Below are 15,789 nucleotides of genomic sequence, written 5' to 3'. Positions count from 1 at the left end.
AGGCATTATTGTCGCACATGACTCGTCTAGCTGTACCATCTATGCACAGTCGTGTGTGTCTGGCTTGTGCCGCCCGATGCACACCGCACCAGTATTCATGGCACACCGAGACATAGCGGTCACGTGTTAGTCTGTCTGGCGGTGGTCGAAGTGGGCTACAGTGTTCAGTCAATGAGGCCATTGGGAGCATCTCGTTCGCGTCGACATTGCCTATCCACCTGTGTGGCTTCCGTGCGTGCGACGGCCTCTGCCCTTCCACCGGCGGAGACGCCCGCGCCGCCCTGGGGCAAATCTTTGAAACTGTCAGGTCCTCAACGCACCAATCAAGCGTCGTTCCAAAAATACCGACCAATGGCCTTTCAGGTGAGACATCGAACTCGACGCGAACCATCTGCCTTCTCGCCACGGTGGCACCACGGCAGGCTGCCATTGCGACGTTCAGGCGAGCAAACGCCACAGCAACACGCCCCCATGTTCCTGCGGTCGCAATCTTCTACCGCCATTGAGCGATCGTATTGTCTTGAACAGAGCGGCGACGTCTCCATGAGCCCTCCCTCGTCGACGTACAACCTTGGCGCGGACATCGTCATCGACCCTCGACTTTTCGTGTCCCCGGCGCAGTGGGTTGACAAGAGGTGCGTGCTTCCTATCTCTTTTGGACCCGCGGTTGCCTCATGTGGTCGCGCCATCCTGAATATGCAATAGCTCTCGCAGTCGATGCCTCGTTTGCGTGCGCGACTTTAACCCTGTCTGGCGCAAAAAGCACACGTGCCGCATGTGTGGCGACGTCGTATGCAGCCGCTGCTCCGTCCACAAGCACGTCGATGTTCCATTAAAAGACAACTTGTTTCGCATCTGCACGTGGTGCTTTCTCCGCGTGCGGCAGGCGCCACCGGCGGCGGCGGTCATGGCGGTCAAAGACATTGGGGACTCGTCTTTCCTCGACAACGATCAGACACGGGCCACGGAAGACGCCGATGATGTCCAGTCGGAAGACGATGATGGCTTGATGTACGACGTGGCAATCGTCGAGGATTTTGTCGATCCCGACTTGGAATTGCTCAAGATGCGGGAGCAAGAGCTCGAAGCGCAAGTGGCCGAGAGTCGTCTCAAGGTGCAGTCGCTCGAGGCCAAGATCCAAGACACCGAGCGCCAAGTACACTTGACAGCGCAGCAACAAAAGGAGCTCGCGGATGCCCGCGCGTTGATCGCCGACCTCCAGCGGCAGCTCCATGAAAAGGAAGATGCGCACTACACCACTCGAATGACACTTCACGAAGATTCGTTCCACCATCGCATGACGCTGTCCGGAATGACTTCAACTGGGCGGCGGCCGTCGAGCGCTTCAGCGCCACATCATCGTGCTGCCCCGCCCCCACTCCACAGCCAGCCGCCGTCCTCGACTTCAACCAGTCCCGACGACGACGCCGCGCGGCTGCGACGACAACTCGCAAAGATGGCCCGTCAAATGGCCCAGGCGGGACTCCATGTTGCTGACGACATTCCGTACGCCGAGGCAAAACAACGAGTGGCCGAAATCTCCCGCCGCATGCAGGTTATCGGGTCCGCCGAAGTCGTGGTCCATGGCAATCCAGCGCAGCAGGCGGCCCTTCGCAAGGAGTACTTTCAGCTTGAGCAGGATATGGAAAGGTACAACACAGCGCTCATGGTGTCGGACGAGTACGTGGCAGAGCAAGCTGCTCTCGCCAAGCAGTGGGAAGACCAGCATGCAGCGGTTAACGAAGCGGCGCTGCGCCAACTTCGCAGCTGTGTTCCTGTCAACGTCACCATGCTTAGCGAGAAGCAGCTCGCTGATCAGCTGCGATCCCCCGCTCTGGCCCGCAAGCTCAAGCGAACGAATGTACTTGCGCTGTGCCGCGCCGACCCGTCAACCATTCAACGGATGCACCCGAGCCTCGTGGAAGGGTACCGCCTCGTGGGGTTGAGCGTATTGGAGCGCAGGGCATTGCATGTCGTGCTGGCGGCGCCGATGGCGGAATGGCGGAAGCATGCAAATGACGAACTGGCCAAGCGCAAGCTCGCTTGGGCCACGAAACTTCGCGACGCACTAGTGGCAGCGGTCGCAACGTACGACGCTCATATAGGCACGTCGTCAGAGGCGTCACATTCATGCAATCAGCGCCACCAGTGTCCTGTCGTGCTGGAAGCGAAGGCTCGGGCGCTGTATGCGACAGATCTTGGCTATCCACAAGAGGCTGTGTACCACGTCCAAGCCATCGTCCAGGCGTCAGCCCCATCGTCTTCTCCATCGGCAGATGCGATCGCTGCAGACGCCGCCGCGAAAGCTCGGTCTCAAGAGCAGTTGGTGATGGTCAAGCAGCACTACAAGGGCAACGTTTTGCAGGTGACCCAAGCAATGGGTGCCATTGAAGAGATGGAAACAACGCTGGCCGCACTGGCCGCCGCGGAGGAAGCGCTTGTGTTGCAGCATGGCAAAGACAAGGAGCGTTTGGCGGCGCTCGTGCAGTCAGCGCGCGACGCGATTGCGGCGATCGCAAAACGGAGCGGCATTTGCCTCGTCGGCAAGCGCGACCGGGCAAAGGAAAGAGAGGACGGACGCAGCCGCGTCGAAGCAGCTGTGGCGTACGCGGTCACGACATACGTAGACGACATGCGTGACGAAATGGAAGTCCACATGCTGTGCGTCGACCCGGTGCACAAGAGCGTCGTGTGGCTACAGGCGCTGGCGACGCTCCTGCAGGACGTGAAAACCCGCAACGCTGCCAAGTTGCAGAGCGGCATCGAGGACGCTCCAGCGTGCTGTGTATCGATCAAACGACTGTCGTGGAAGGATATCAAGGCCGGCAAGTCCCTCGTCCAAGCATCAACGCGGCCGCTGCCCACCACGTTGCAACTTTCTCTGTCGCCTGGGAACCAAGCGCCACAACCAGCCCGACCACCGGCAAACTTTTTAGAGGAGCTGAAAAAGGCCAAAGTGGCCAAAGCATCGACCCCTGCCCATGACATGCTGGCCAAGATTCGCGCGCGGCGCACCAGCAAGGCCGACAACCCTCCAACTAACTCTAGCGGGCAACCGACCAAGTCGGCATAGAATAGCGTGGACGTATATAGCACACTGGTTCGATTCCCACGCAGCCTACTGCCTACAGCATCCACGGCGAGGTTGTGCGGTGGAGGGTCAGCTTGGACGTGCCAAGAAGCATTGTCCGCAATGCCTCGGGACGGAGGGAGCTGATGGGGAGGCCGTTTACGGCCACAAGTCTGTCGCCAGGCTGAATCTGGACTTGCAACGTCGATGAGGTAACTTCCGAGACCACCACAACGAGCGCGTCGTTGCAATAAAAGAGTTGGAGCGTTAGCCCTTGAGGCTGTACGGCGCCGACGACCTCCCATTCGACTGTGAATTCGTGTGGAGGCTGGACGGACGACGGAGAGATCATGTCGGGGGTGGCATCAAGGGCTTCGATGCTACTACATTGCGTGATGAGGCAAGCAGCACGTGCTTCGACGTCGAGATGTCGTCCTACCCATGCCGCCGAAATAGCATCGAGACGGGCTTTTGCGTTGAATGGAGGAAATCGAGGCATGTTGCGAGCGAAAACGCGCGCATGGGCACTCCCGCGACAGACACCAAGATGTCGCCGACCCCGAGACACCCGTGGGACGCTGCCAGACCGTTCCCCGTGCAAAACTTGATCTCCAAATGTCCGCTGGTCGGGTGCTTCTGCAGCGCAATGCCCAGAGATTCCCCCGACCACCGCAGCATCGTAAACACGTTGTGTGAAGTTGAGAGAGGGAAGAACTCTGTCTTTCCCAATCGAGCGCGCGCGTCGTCCACGTCGAAATCGCTCCCGGGCGGCGCCGAATCCGGTTGCAAGAACGGGACTGTTGACGGCGGAGGCAACGTCACGATGCCATCGTCTTCGTCACGCGATGAAATCGACGACGGAATCGAGGGGGCGGGCGAGGCAGCCTCCACCTCGGGCTCACTGGCAGGTGGCGAAACGACGAGAGCTCGCCGAAAGTGCAGCAAGGCTGGCTTAGCCACGGCGCGTAGTCGATCGACAGTCGCGTCAAATCCAAGCAAGATGGCCGAAATGTCATTGATGGCCACGAGTTCATCGCCAGAGCGGAGGTGGGCCAGTTCAGGATTTGCCACCAAATCCACCGCGTCGGTGACGTGCTTGATAATGGATCGGTTCCGAATATTCTGTAGGACGAGCCCAAGGGTTGCGCTCTGCCACTGGACGGTGAGAATTTGAACGCCGGGGCGCGGGTCGGTTGTGCTGGATGAGTCAGCCGATGGAACTGAATCGAACGACTAGAGATGACGTGCTGTAGAAGGCAAGGCTGACGTACGTACCAGACGATGGCGCGTGGCTTGGCGGCACGACGATGTGGCTGCCGTCTCGCAGCGCCACGGTAGTGCCATGCGTGAGGTCGACCTCTTGTATGCCCTACGATCGACATGCCGTTGTTCTCAAATCAACACAATCGTCGAGGTCATTGCACACCTCGTCGCTGCAAACAGAGAAGACCAAACTATCCAGGCAGTACGATCGACTGTGCGGGGAGCTCGTCCAATGCTGCTGCCGTGCGTCCAAGCCAATGCTCTTACTGCGGCGTGAGGGCTTGTCGAGCAGCCTGCCAACCTTTAACGGGTACCGCAGGAGGTTCGAGAAGCCTGGTGTGATGGTGGGCGATGAATATCGCGACGCTGCATGCAGCCCCTCCGTCGGAGCTCCCACGTGGCTGTCACTGGCTGAGCGTCGCATTGGGCTTTAGCGCTGCGTCGTCAAGAAAGTGGCCCATCGATGCTGCCACCTGGTGGTCCCGTGCGTGTCGCGCCTCTGCACGGCGATTGGGTTGCGTTTCGATTGGTTCGTTCCACCTTGAACACGACGTTTGATTGGCTAAATTTGACACGGATCGTTCGTGCGCAGTCGAGCGTGAGATGCCGGACCACGCCGCGCGCGGCCAACCGAGCCAGCGCTTCCACCGCAACCGCTTCCGCCCGACGCCGTTCATGGAGGTGATCCATTCGAGTACGCCACCAGCCACGGATACCTTGGCCCGTCTCCAAACCGAAAGCGCTCGAAGGCGGCACTCGTTGCACGAATACCGCCAGTTGGCCACCGCTCAGCCAACCGCGCAAGCCACAGGTGCCCATACGACACCACCATCGAGTGCATCTGCAGCGCACAATGTACCGAGCCACCCACGCCCTCGAGCTCAATTGTACATTGTCGACTGGGTACAAGACGCGCCCCTCGGTATCACGTTTCACCGGCGTGCCGATCAAGACACAGTGGTCAAGGGATCGACCCACTCGAACGTGGCAGTGGGGGACTCCCTCGTGGCCATCAACGCCACATCCACGCTACAAATGGACTACTTGGAGACGATGGCTGCGCTTCGTCAAGTTCAAAAACCAGCTACACTCACGTTCTCCAGGCCCGTGGACGTTATCTCCCATTCTCAGCATGCCGTCCGCACCAGTCCGATCGGCGAGGCGGCGCCAGGTGAAGGGACAACAGAGCAGCTACTGAACGCTGAGCTTCGAAGCGCGCGAGTTCAGTCCGACGACATGCACGAATTTCTCTCGCAGTTTACGCAGCACACTCACGTCGACGACTCGGCCTTGTCCAATACGTCGTCGATCGGCTACACACACCTCTCGACTCCCACCAGCGCGTGCACGTTGGCATATTGCTTGTGCGCTAGCTGTCACATCACCGGGAATGCCTCAGCTACGACGCGTTTGACCGCGTCGGAGGTCATGACGGACCACCTGATCGATGTGTTCGACGGTTTCGCGTCGACCGCGCTGTCCACGTCATCTTCCTTCGTCAGCACAGTGTCAACATTTGATCGCGGCCGACACAGTGCAGCATCGTCGCCACCGCCGTCTCCACCACGAGCGATTCCGTTGCGCGTCCATGGGATTACAACTTGCCAAGATGCTGGCACCATGACCGACTTGGACGAGCCGTCTGCGCCAGACCTTCCTGACGTCGACGCGCCTGACACCGACCGTCTCGAGCGAGACACCGTCGTCGTTGTCACAAGCATCCCCGCGGCGACACCCGTCATGGCAGCGGAGAAGTCCCGACCAGGACAACCAACGGCGCCGCCCACCGAGCCAACTGGAGGTCCGCCGGTGGCTAGTCTTGGCCACTTCATCCATCACGTGTTGGCTAGTTTCACCGCCCCAAACAAACTGCGCTGCCAGTCATCCTCGGTCCCCATCTCTGCAGGACAACATGCTTCCGCCCTGCCGGTCCCAACCCCTCGCACCCAGTCGTACACGGTGGAGTGGTCGTCGCCGCCACTTGGCCTTGTGCTCAAGCGCGTGCGCGAGTGTGTCGTCATTGCTGAAGTCACGTCCGCCGCTGCCGATACGTCGACCGAGTTTGCCGTCAACGACAAGCTCGTTGCTGTAAATGGCATCCGCGTTGCTGACGTCGGGTTTCACCACGCCGTGCAGTTGCTCCAAGCGCTGTCAAAACCCGTCGTGCTGTCGTTCCGGCGACCAGCCACGTGACGCGGTGCAAGAACAGTCGTATTCGTTCAGGCGGCTTCCAGCCGTCGTTGCTCAGCACGTGCACACAAAACTCTATGCGGATTAACTTAGACGTCTTCGTCTTCGCCCGTTCGACGAAACACGAGAAACGTGGGCTTTCGCGCGAGCTGGATCACATGCATCGCGGCGGTGAGCGACACGTTGGACAGTTGGACGTCTCCCGCAGACATGAGGACGTCTCCAACTCGGATAATGGACGACTGGGCGGCGAGACCGTCTCCAGTCAGCCGCATGACACAGTTCTCGTCGTCGCTGTTCTTGGTCACGGCGATCCCGAGCGGCCCGCCCTCCCACACGATCGAATACACGGTCGAGTGCTTGCTCGACGACTTGAACCGCTTCGGCATGTACACGCTGCCTCGTTGCGGAGTCGATGGATCCACGGGGAGAAAACCATCCGAAACACTCGAGTTCAATCCGCCACCGAGCGCGTTGTCGTAGCTGTTGGTCGACATGTCCAACGTCGGCACGCTTGCGGAACTTGCGACGCTGTTGCGCGCCTGCTGCTCTCGACGCAAAAATACGAGCGACACCGGCGTCTTGGCCTGCTTGAGAACGCGAGAAGTTTCTGCCAACGTGCTGTACTGGACGATTGTGGTGCCGCACTGGACGAGCACGTCGCCAGGTTGGATGATGTCCGACTTGCCAGCCAACCCGCCGCCCGTTAGCGCTTTGACACAGATTTCGTCTTGCTTGTTTCGCTTGATCGCGAGGCCGAGGGGACCGCCCCGCCACAAAATCGAGTAGAGTGTTTTGGGTTCGCTGATGGATGCGTCGTCCGGTGCGGAGTCTGAAAACGGGGTGGACATCGCGATAGGCGGCGGGGTCGGAGGCATCGACACGGACGACATTGACCGAGACGACATCGATCGCGACGACATCGACAGAATCGGGACGTCTTCCGGCGCGATCGTCGAATAGTCCTCTTGAATGGAGTCATCGTCGTCGTCTTCTTCGTCAATGTCGACTTCGCCATCGTCCAGCGATACTGTGTCCATGGAAGATACCGGAGGTTGGGGGTCTACAACTGACATAGTCACTTGATTTGGCAAGAAATCTGGCGTCATCGAGCGATTCGACAGGAACTCAGTCGACGACGACAACGACTCTGACGACGACTGGTAGTCGGACAAGTCCAAGCTGTCAAGGGACTCTGCGCTTTGGGACTTGGACAATGCCGTGTCGTAGAGCGGGACCATCGATGAAGCGGCAGTCGGGGTTTGATGGGTGGGAGTGCGGTTTTCCCTTGAAATGTCCCATTCAACCGAAGGAGAGAAGAGGCCAGAAGCAGTTGGCGGCGTGGGAAGCTCGAGTGGACTGGAGTCGTCCGCGGTAAATCCACCACCATCTTCTTCGATGACTTCACCGTGCTGAAGGGACATGTCGATGCAAGTGAAGGATTCGGGCCTTTGATGAGTTGGGAATTCAGTGTGGAGGCCATCGTGGAGTGGAGACGCAGACTCGACGAAGACAGGGGCGACGTCTTCCTGCTGGATGGTGAAAGTTTGATCGGCCGATGGAGGTCGCAGGTCCGGCAAGTCTGCAATGCCGACTACTTGATTGTCACTGGTGTGCCAAGTTGAATAGGCAGGGGACTGACCCGAAAGATCAAGATTTGGAGGAGACGACGTTGGTCCAAATGACTCGAACGGTGGAGATTCAGGCGGAGTTGTTGGCTGTACGCTTGCCTCTACCGATGTCTTGGATGGACCAGCTATCGGGTCCACGTACGAGTAGTACGGTTCCATCATCGACACTGATGGAGGTGTTCCAGGGGGGGTTGCTGGCGCGATCTTGGTAGACACTGGAACGGAGGTGGGAGATGTAACCGGAGGACGTGAAGCTTGGGCTGCACTGACAGGTGGAGGCTCAGTATATTTGAAGAATGGTTCCAGCATTGACGTGGTTGGCGGGGTGCCAGGGGGCGTTGTTGGCTCGAGCGACCAAGCAGGTACACAAGCCACCTTCGGTGTGGAAGGAGCCGCTGTCGCTTGGAGCGGAGGAGTACTTGGGTGGCCATGGGTCTCGACGGGGGACTCCACTGGTCCACTGGAGACTGAATGCGGTGGAGGCACGACATGTGTTGGCATCGGTCGCGATATCACAATCGATGCAGCATGAGCGGGGGAGAATACCAGAGTCGACGTAATGGGATGCAGTGTAGGCGACGACGAAGTGGCTGAACTTAATGGAGCCCGAGACACGATTACGGATGTTGCAATCGGAGATGCACAAGTCGGAGGCGTTGCTGAAGTTGAAGGGCCGAAGGAAACGTTTTCGACAGGCGAAAGGACCAGTTCTGAGGGTGCCGACGCGCTTGGGAATTCAAATGTGAGGGGTGGTGTTCCGGGGGGCGTTCCTGACGCTTTGTGGTGCACAGTCGGCGACCTTGAAGGTGACAGCACAGTCACACCAGGACCACTGGATGCACGAAGCGACACTGTCAATTGGTTGGACGGAGACATGGGCATCGACCCCCGGGCCAAACTAGAGTCTCGGGCAAACGACCAAGTGGGGGCATCGACGGCGTTTGTAAGATCGGTCGGAAATGGCGGTGGCACTGGAGGCACGTGTTCAGCTGCCACCGACGTGTCCACTAATGGGACTGTTGCAGGAGCCTGACAAACTTCCACGCCAGAATCGACTACTTTCGTGAGACGACTCGCGCATGATTCTTCGACATGGACGGCCTCAACGACTTGGTCGGCAGAGAAATCGATATGCTGCGACCTGGTGGGTTCGGGCAATGCTGGTGGGTTGATGGACGAGCCATGTGGCCTCGCTTTGCGCAAAAACGTCAGGACAGCAGGTTTTTGAATGCACTTGAGGAAGTCCACGGTGCCAGCCAACCCCAACGGAGTCGTCGGGACGCCCATCACTCCAATCAGGATGTCACCCACACCCAGCTCAGGGCGCTCCAGGGACAGTCCTTTGCCTGTAAGCTGCGCAATAAATATCTCAAACTGGTCATTCATGCGGAGGGTGATGCCGAGAGACCCACCGGCCCAATCCACCGAATACATCTTGTCCTCGCTGTCAATGCTCGCCGAGGCGGCCATGGCAAGGGACTGCCTCGGTGAGTCTGGCGGCAGCGCAGCGTCCAAATGGACTTCAGCGGGTTCAACGACAGTTGCATGGAGCTGGGACGCAGCTGCCGACGAAGAGCGCTGTCGCCGCCGTCGAAATCGCAACTTGATTGGCTTTGGTTGTTTCATGACCACGAGCGCTTCAGAATAACCAATCGTGCGCACCCGGAGATCATTGACGAATATCAATTCATCACCAGCTTGGATTTGGGCAAGTTCTGGGTCAGTCGCAGCTTCGGTACGTTCGCGAACCACAGCTCGGCCTTCTGGGTCGCAATGGACGCGTACACCAAGCTTCCCATCGCGCCACATCACTTCGTATTCCCCTCGCGACTGCTTGGACGCTGTTTGGGTCGCGGCTGCACCTGTCGACGTGGTGGGTGGTTGACGCTTGAAGGTCAGAGTTAAGGGGAAGTCTCGTTCTTTCAGTCGCGTCACAACGTTGTCGTAGGGAGAGGAAGTTACGTCGTCCCAATTGATGGCGATCAAGACGTCGCCGACGGAAGCCGCGTCCAAGTTGGCAGTCGTCTGTTGTTCGCCGGGGGTGATTTTGCGAATGACGGTCCGGTTCGACGACGCATATCGCAGCGAAATCGCAAGCTTGCCGCGGTGCCAAATGAGATCGTACGTGTCGATGGCAGGTGCAGAGGCTTGAGCCGCTGTTTTGGGCGGTAAGTACTTGGCTGCGACGCCGTCCGAGATGAAAGATTCATTCGAGACAGGATCTGTTGGCAGGGGGAGCACCACAACCGTCGATTCCCTGCAGCGCTCGCCGCGTGAAACTGGGACGACGTGTTGCGATGGATGGGAGGTCACGTGTTGAAACACGAGTTCCACGGGCTTTTGAACTGACTTCAAGAAATCCACAGTGCCGGTGAGACCCAGCGGTTTGGCCGGGACTCCCGTGATCGACACCAGTACGTCGCCTTCAGACATGATGGCTTCATGGAGTAAAGCCAGTCCTTTCTTCTTGATCTCCTTGACGTAAATGTCATTCACGTCGTTCTTTTTCAGCACAAGGCCCAATGGACCGTCTCGCCACACGACAGTGTACTTGTCTTTCTCTTGTGCTTCTGGCGGAACACGTCGCCGATGTGACTTTCCTGAGCCTGGTCGGGGCTGAGACGGATTCCGCGATGGAGCGACTGCAGGTGGCTGCTCCTGTTTCGGTGCCACCACCTCTCGTCGAAATCGCAGCAACACAGGCTTTTGGGCAAGTCGCAGTGCTGAGATCGCATCATTGTAGCTGATTTCACCCACGGCAATGTCATTGACAAAGATGAGCTCGTCCAGCGGTTGGATGGCGGCGACACCGGGGTCTGTGCTGGCCTCTTTGGCGTATTCACGAACGACTGGGCGCCCCGCAGAGTCACAAGCGATGACAACGCCGAGACGGCCAGATGTCCACACGGCTTCAAATTCATTGGGCTGGAGCGGCGGCATGCGACTCATGGAGGGGGCACGCTTCAGTCGGGAGATGGCAGGCTGCTGTGAAAAGCTCTGGAAGGTCAGAGTCATGGGAAGCTCAGCACGATTGAGGCGGCGCTGGACTTCTGATGGTGTCAGTGCGCTGACATCTTCCCAGTTGAGAGCGATGAGCACGTCGCCCAGCGCAGCGGAAGCTAAACCAGCAGTCGTTTCCTTGGGCTGGTTCGTTTCGATGTGTCGAATTGCAATCTGGTGTTTTGCATTGAGCGAAAACTGCAGGGCGAGGTCCCCTTGATGCCAAATGAGATCATACTGACTTGTCGCGGGGGTTGGTTCTGGTTCTTGTATATCCACAGGATGGCCTCGTTGTATCTGTCGTTGAGGATCTTGAGACGAATTTCCGCGACGAGGGCGTCTACGGTCGTGGTCGGCGCCGGCGGCACTCATGGACCCGTTGGACACGGCACGGCGGTCTGAGCTGCTTCCAGGATGGCTGTTCCACGACCCATTCGACTCGACTCGTCGATCTGACATCCCGCTATTGTTCAAGGACCGATCGGACCGCGATGCCGCATTGCTCCGGGCGTGTTGTCTGGTATCGTTAGACGATATCGACCGCGTGTTGTCCGTGACGACACTATTAGCCTTCTGGTTCTCTAGCAGGGACGATCCCCCACCGCCGACGGGCTTCTTCTTGATGGCCCGGTAGTTCTGCATGGCCTGCCCACGTCAGTTCCTTCAAACCAGATCAGTCGTGCGCTCTATTGAGCCACCTGCCGATGTATTCTTATCCAGCCAATCACGACGCGCCATTCGAGGAACAAATCGGCAAATCTCTGGCGCTGTCGCGGAACATGCGGCGACGACATGTTGGCACGAATTCGTGGGAAGCAGAGGAAAGCACGATGGACGGCGGGCGATATCGAATGCGCCACAGATCATACTCCCTGACGGACAAAGGATGATCGCAGCACCAGCGCGTCAAGTGGTCTACATCGAGATGTTCGACGCACCATCATGTAGAAGCAGGAGAATCGCAGCACGTTGTTGCACACGTGGATTCGTCGTGGCAGGTCGAGCTGAATGTTGGCTTGACCGCGTGCGGTGAGTTTATCCACCATAGCTCGATGGAACAGGTCTGTCGCTCCATGCACACATAGTTTCATGAACATGTCGTGGAACATGAGCACCTCCCAACATCTGCACACTTCCTTGATCGTACAATAGGTATCCATTGGCGAGACGAAGGTCATCTTGCTTGTGACGGCGATGCAGTGCGTTCCCATCTCGTGTCGACGTTGCCCAAGGCTCCCCCACGTTTATGCACACACTTCGTCGTCCCTAGCCAGCAATATCGGGGGTTGACCATCATGCCGGCGACTTTCCAGTCATCTCTGCTCCGCGTGGGCATGACCTGTGACAGCCTTTCTCGACGTCGCCGCCGCGGCTTTCGCGCGCGCCAGGATCGCGGCGGATCTTTTGAAATGGCGCGTTTTGATTGGTGGACACCAGTGCAAATTCTGACTTGATTAAAGTATACTCCCAAAAGACTGGTGGACTGGACCTCCCCCTCCCTTCTTGGGTGAATCGGCACAACGCTGTATGGCGAGGATGGCATCGGAAGGCGACGAGTACGAGGAAGAGGAGGAAAAGTGGTCACAATGGTTTTGTGGGCTGCCCGGGAACGAGTACTTCTGTGAGATCAACCCGGCTTACATTGAGGACTCGTTCAACTTGTACGGCTTGCGAGCGTTGGTGAGCAACTACCAAGACGCATTGAACATAATCCTCGACCTCACAGGTGCGGTCAAGTCATAGCGTTGAGTTTGTGAGACACTGACTTCGTGCGATAGACATCCCGTATGACGATGATGTCCCGTCGTGTGCGGCCGAACTGTATGGACTTATCCACGCCCGATACATCATCACAAGTCACGGCCTCGACGCCATGCACAAGAAGTTCCAAGACGGCGACTTTGGATTTTGCCCGCGAGCGCTGTGCGATGGTCAACCTGTTGTTCCTGCTGGCATGTACGACGAGCCGAAGAAGGCCGAGATGAAGGTGTATTGCCCCAAATGCAGAGACTTGTACACGCCGTCCGTGGACTTTGAGAGCGCTACGAGTACGTCCCTCTTGACGAGTTTGCACATGATCCGGACAACTGTGTTGTAGTTGACGGCGCGTACTTTGGGTCAACGTTTCCACACTTGTTCTTTTTGACGTACAGAAACCTCGAACCGGCGCCGTCGACGCATTTGTACGTGCCGCGCGTGTTCGGGTACAAGATTCACAGAAAGGGCCCAAACCGACAGCGGCTGGCGACAACGGCCACTAAAGTGCTAGAGAACGGGGAACAGGTATGCGCGTGCTTGTTGTATGTAGATTAATTCGACTGTGAAGGTCGAGGATAATGACCCCCTCTGTTAGCGGCCAGGGGGCGACAAACCCGACGACGCCGTGGACGCCGCCCAGAACTATAGTGACCAAGCCTCGCGCAGTAAGAAGCGAGTGAAGCATGAAACATAATGGAGGACTGGTCTGATTCATCCTGTCTCTCCGTCCAACGCCTCGGGCGCCGCCTCGAAAGACACCTTCGCTTCTGCCTGCACTCCGCCTCCTGTCCACGTTTATTCAGAACGGCGGAAAATGCATGGAATCCGTCGCTTGGACTTCATGCAGTTGGAAATTAGCCATAAATATATTGAATCCATACACAATTTCTTGCAGCAAGTATATGTGTGCTGTCTTGGACGGTTCATTGTCTCCATCGCAGTTGTGTGCCTTCAGCTAGCCCAGCACCTGCTTTGGATCTGTTCATGGCAGCATTTCACGGCAAAGCAAGATCTGCTCTGTTTTGGTAGTCCACCATGCCGCCGCCTATGCGTTCTTTTGAATGGATGAGCTGCCGCTGTACGACGCCAGGAGAAATGATGCCATGGCGCCGCCGAACATGCCGCACTCAACACTTCAAAGGTGGATATTCTGCGCTCTCGTTAGAGTCTAACGCGTTCAACAGTCTCTCTGGGAAGGCCCTCGGCATGGAACACAACGTCTTCGCGCAGGAATCGACACACGCCCTCTCGTTCGCACGCCGTCCTGTTCGACCGACCTTCGTTCTCATTGCAAGAATACCATCATTCACATGTAACGACCGTCATTCACTGCCATTCGAAAGGGCATGCTAGACCGGCTCAATTCAGCATCTTCCACGACCACGACAAGCGTCATGACGGCCATCGCCCCCTCGATCGAACGGCTTCGCGACTCGCTGCAGGTCGACTCCTCCGACGTCAACCTTGTCAAGGCCGTCGGAGGCGCCACCAGCCCCGTCACGTCATGCAGCTCGTCGAGCAGCGATCGTCGACACATGTGTGTGTGCGACGTGTGTTTCGACGACGTCGCCCAAGACGACATGATTCACAAGATTTGTGGACCTACTTGCCCTGCCATGTTGTGCAGCACATGCACGCGCTCGTACGTCAAAATGCAAGCCAAAGATGCCGTCCCTGGTGTGCTCGCCAAGTTGAACTGTCCAGTCTGCATCGTCCCAGTCAACATCATGCGTTGGCGCCGTCGCCTCAGCTCGCTCAGCTTCATGAACGATGACTCCGTGGATGCATTTTGCGCCAAGGTCGAGCGATCGTGTGAAGTCAGGTGTCCCGGGTGTGACACGAACCGCTCGCAGCTACCAAAGAGCGCACGCAACGTGCCAAAATTGAAATTGCTGCCGTCCCAGGCGGTCCACATTCCTCGTCTGCGCGACCTTTGCTTTGAGTTCTGCCTCCATCGTGTCGCGGCTGCCGACGTGGTGGTGTTTGCACAATCCACGTTCGGAGCCGACATCGGGCTGTCCATCGTCGAGACTATGCTTCCACTCTTTCACGACCCCGAGCGCCGCGCATCCATGTACCTCCGCCTGCGTCGGCAGAATCCGTTCATTTATACAATGTGCTGCAAGGCTCCCGTGTGCTTCTTTTGCCATGTGGCTGGGCATCACAACGGCATTGCATGTGGCGGTGTGTCTCCCGACCTGCTCGACAGCATTGTCGAATGTGAAGATTGTGGGCTGCAATTGGTCAAGGGCGATGGGTGTGACAGCGTGCAGTGCTACTGCGGTGTGAACTTTCAATGGAGCGTCGAGGTCTTGAAGACTCCAATGCGGTCCATGATGCGCAGCCTGCAACCATTCCGGCGAAAACTTCGGTACCACATCAGTCGTTGGGTCCAACGTCTTCGGAAGAATCGTGCGCTGGAAGAGATCAAGTGCCGCTATTTGAGGATAGAGGCCAAGGAGTTCTGGAAATTGTATCGAGAAACTCATCCAGATGAGGTGCAGGATGTCGACGACGAACTGTCGTTGATGATGTCGATGGACTTTGAAGGTTGTTAAATGCAATCAGATGTGACCACGAATGCACGCCACCGCCGAACTTTGACTAGCCAAGAGCAACTTGACATCATTCGTCTCCATGCGTCCTTCACAGGTCAGGAAGAGGAAGCGCCACGAGCACGGACCGACGCTTTGACGTAGCGGAATCGTTTCGAGTTTGTTGACATCGACTAAATTTCCACTCGTTGATTCAAGCAACGACGCCATTGGTCGATTCAAGGATACGACGTGATGATTGGCTAAGATATCAATAACATGCGGTCGAATCCAGGCATGGAGGGATGCCGATGAAGCCATCACAACAATCACCCGACAAGCC

The 15,789-nt window shown here is 57.6% G+C and overlaps 6 protein-coding genes across 10 annotated transcripts; 4 read left to right on the top strand and 2 right to left on the bottom strand.

Annotated features, from left to right (window-relative positions):
* The first annotated feature begins 384 nt into the window (after positions 1 to 384).
* Positions 385 to 3,216, top strand: H310_08882 (hypothetical protein). The gene is made up of 2 exons (XM_008874796.1): positions 385 to 635; positions 706 to 3,216. Exons 1-2 carry the CDS (start codon positions 472 to 474, stop codon positions 3,071 to 3,073), a joined length of 2,532 nt encoding a protein of 843 aa, XP_008873018.1. The 5' UTR covers positions 385 to 471; the 3' UTR covers positions 3,074 to 3,216.
* H310_08881 lies at positions 3,126 to 4,799 on the bottom strand (the record flags this gene model as incomplete). 2 transcript variants are annotated; one of them, XM_008874794.1, is made up of 4 exons in its annotated part: positions 4,497 to 4,799; positions 4,346 to 4,439; positions 3,510 to 4,290; positions 3,126 to 3,453 (listed from the first exon to the last, which is right to left on the bottom strand). In XM_008874794.1, exons 1-4 carry the CDS (start codon positions 4,755 to 4,757, stop codon positions 3,126 to 3,128), a joined length of 1,464 nt encoding a protein of 487 aa, XP_008873016.1. In that variant the 5' UTR covers positions 4,758 to 4,799. The 2 variants fall into 2 exon arrangements, with proteins under 2 accessions (XP_008873016.1, XP_008873017.1); XM_008874795.1 differs by having other exon boundaries at positions 3,126 to 3,450.
* Positions 4,800 to 4,919: 120 nt separating this feature from the next.
* Positions 4,920 to 11,838, top strand: H310_08880 (hypothetical protein). Its single transcript, XM_008874793.1, has one exon. It carries the CDS (start codon positions 4,937 to 4,939, stop codon positions 6,524 to 6,526), a length of 1,590 nt encoding a protein of 529 aa, XP_008873015.1. The 5' UTR covers positions 4,920 to 4,936; the 3' UTR covers positions 6,527 to 11,838.
* On the bottom strand, positions 5,055 to 11,875 carry H310_08879 (hypothetical protein). Of its 3 annotated transcripts, none has more exons than XM_008874791.1 (2): positions 8,166 to 11,875; positions 5,055 to 8,117 (listed from the first exon to the last, which is right to left on the bottom strand). In XM_008874791.1, exons 1-2 carry the CDS (start codon positions 11,794 to 11,796, stop codon positions 6,613 to 6,615), a joined length of 5,136 nt encoding a protein of 1,711 aa, XP_008873013.1. In that variant the 5' UTR covers positions 11,797 to 11,875; the 3' UTR covers positions 5,055 to 6,612. The 3 variants fall into 3 exon arrangements, with proteins under 3 accessions (XP_008873013.1, XP_008873014.1, XP_008873012.1); XM_008874792.1 differs by having other exon boundaries at positions 5,055 to 8,105; XM_008874790.1 differs by having other exon boundaries at positions 5,055 to 11,875.
* A 762-nt stretch (positions 11,876 to 12,637) lies between these two features.
* Positions 12,638 to 13,922, top strand: H310_08878. Of its 2 annotated transcripts, none has more exons than XM_008874788.1 (4): positions 12,638 to 12,880; positions 12,933 to 13,202; positions 13,253 to 13,437; positions 13,508 to 13,922. In XM_008874788.1, exons 1-4 carry the CDS (start codon positions 12,682 to 12,684, stop codon positions 13,604 to 13,606), a joined length of 753 nt encoding a protein of 250 aa, XP_008873010.1. In that variant the 5' UTR covers positions 12,638 to 12,681; the 3' UTR covers positions 13,607 to 13,922. The 2 variants fall into 2 exon arrangements, with proteins under 2 accessions (XP_008873010.1, XP_008873011.1); XM_008874789.1 differs by having other exon boundaries at positions 13,481 to 13,922.
* Positions 13,923 to 14,283: 361 nt separating this feature from the next.
* Positions 14,284 to 15,789, top strand: H310_08877 (hypothetical protein). The gene has a single exon (XM_008874787.1). It carries the CDS (start codon positions 14,307 to 14,309, stop codon positions 15,468 to 15,470), a length of 1,164 nt encoding a protein of 387 aa, XP_008873009.1. The 5' UTR covers positions 14,284 to 14,306; the 3' UTR covers positions 15,471 to 15,789.

The sequence above is a fragment of the Aphanomyces invadans genome (genome assembly GCF_000520115.1).
Source record: "Aphanomyces invadans strain NJM9701 unplaced genomic scaffold supercont1.19, whole genome shotgun sequence".
Taxonomy (NCBI): Eukaryota; Oomycota; class Saprolegniomycetes; order Saprolegniales; family Verrucalvaceae; genus Aphanomyces; species Aphanomyces invadans.
Note: the sequence above shows the minus strand (reverse complement) of the source record. Positions and strands in the feature narration are given on the sequence as shown.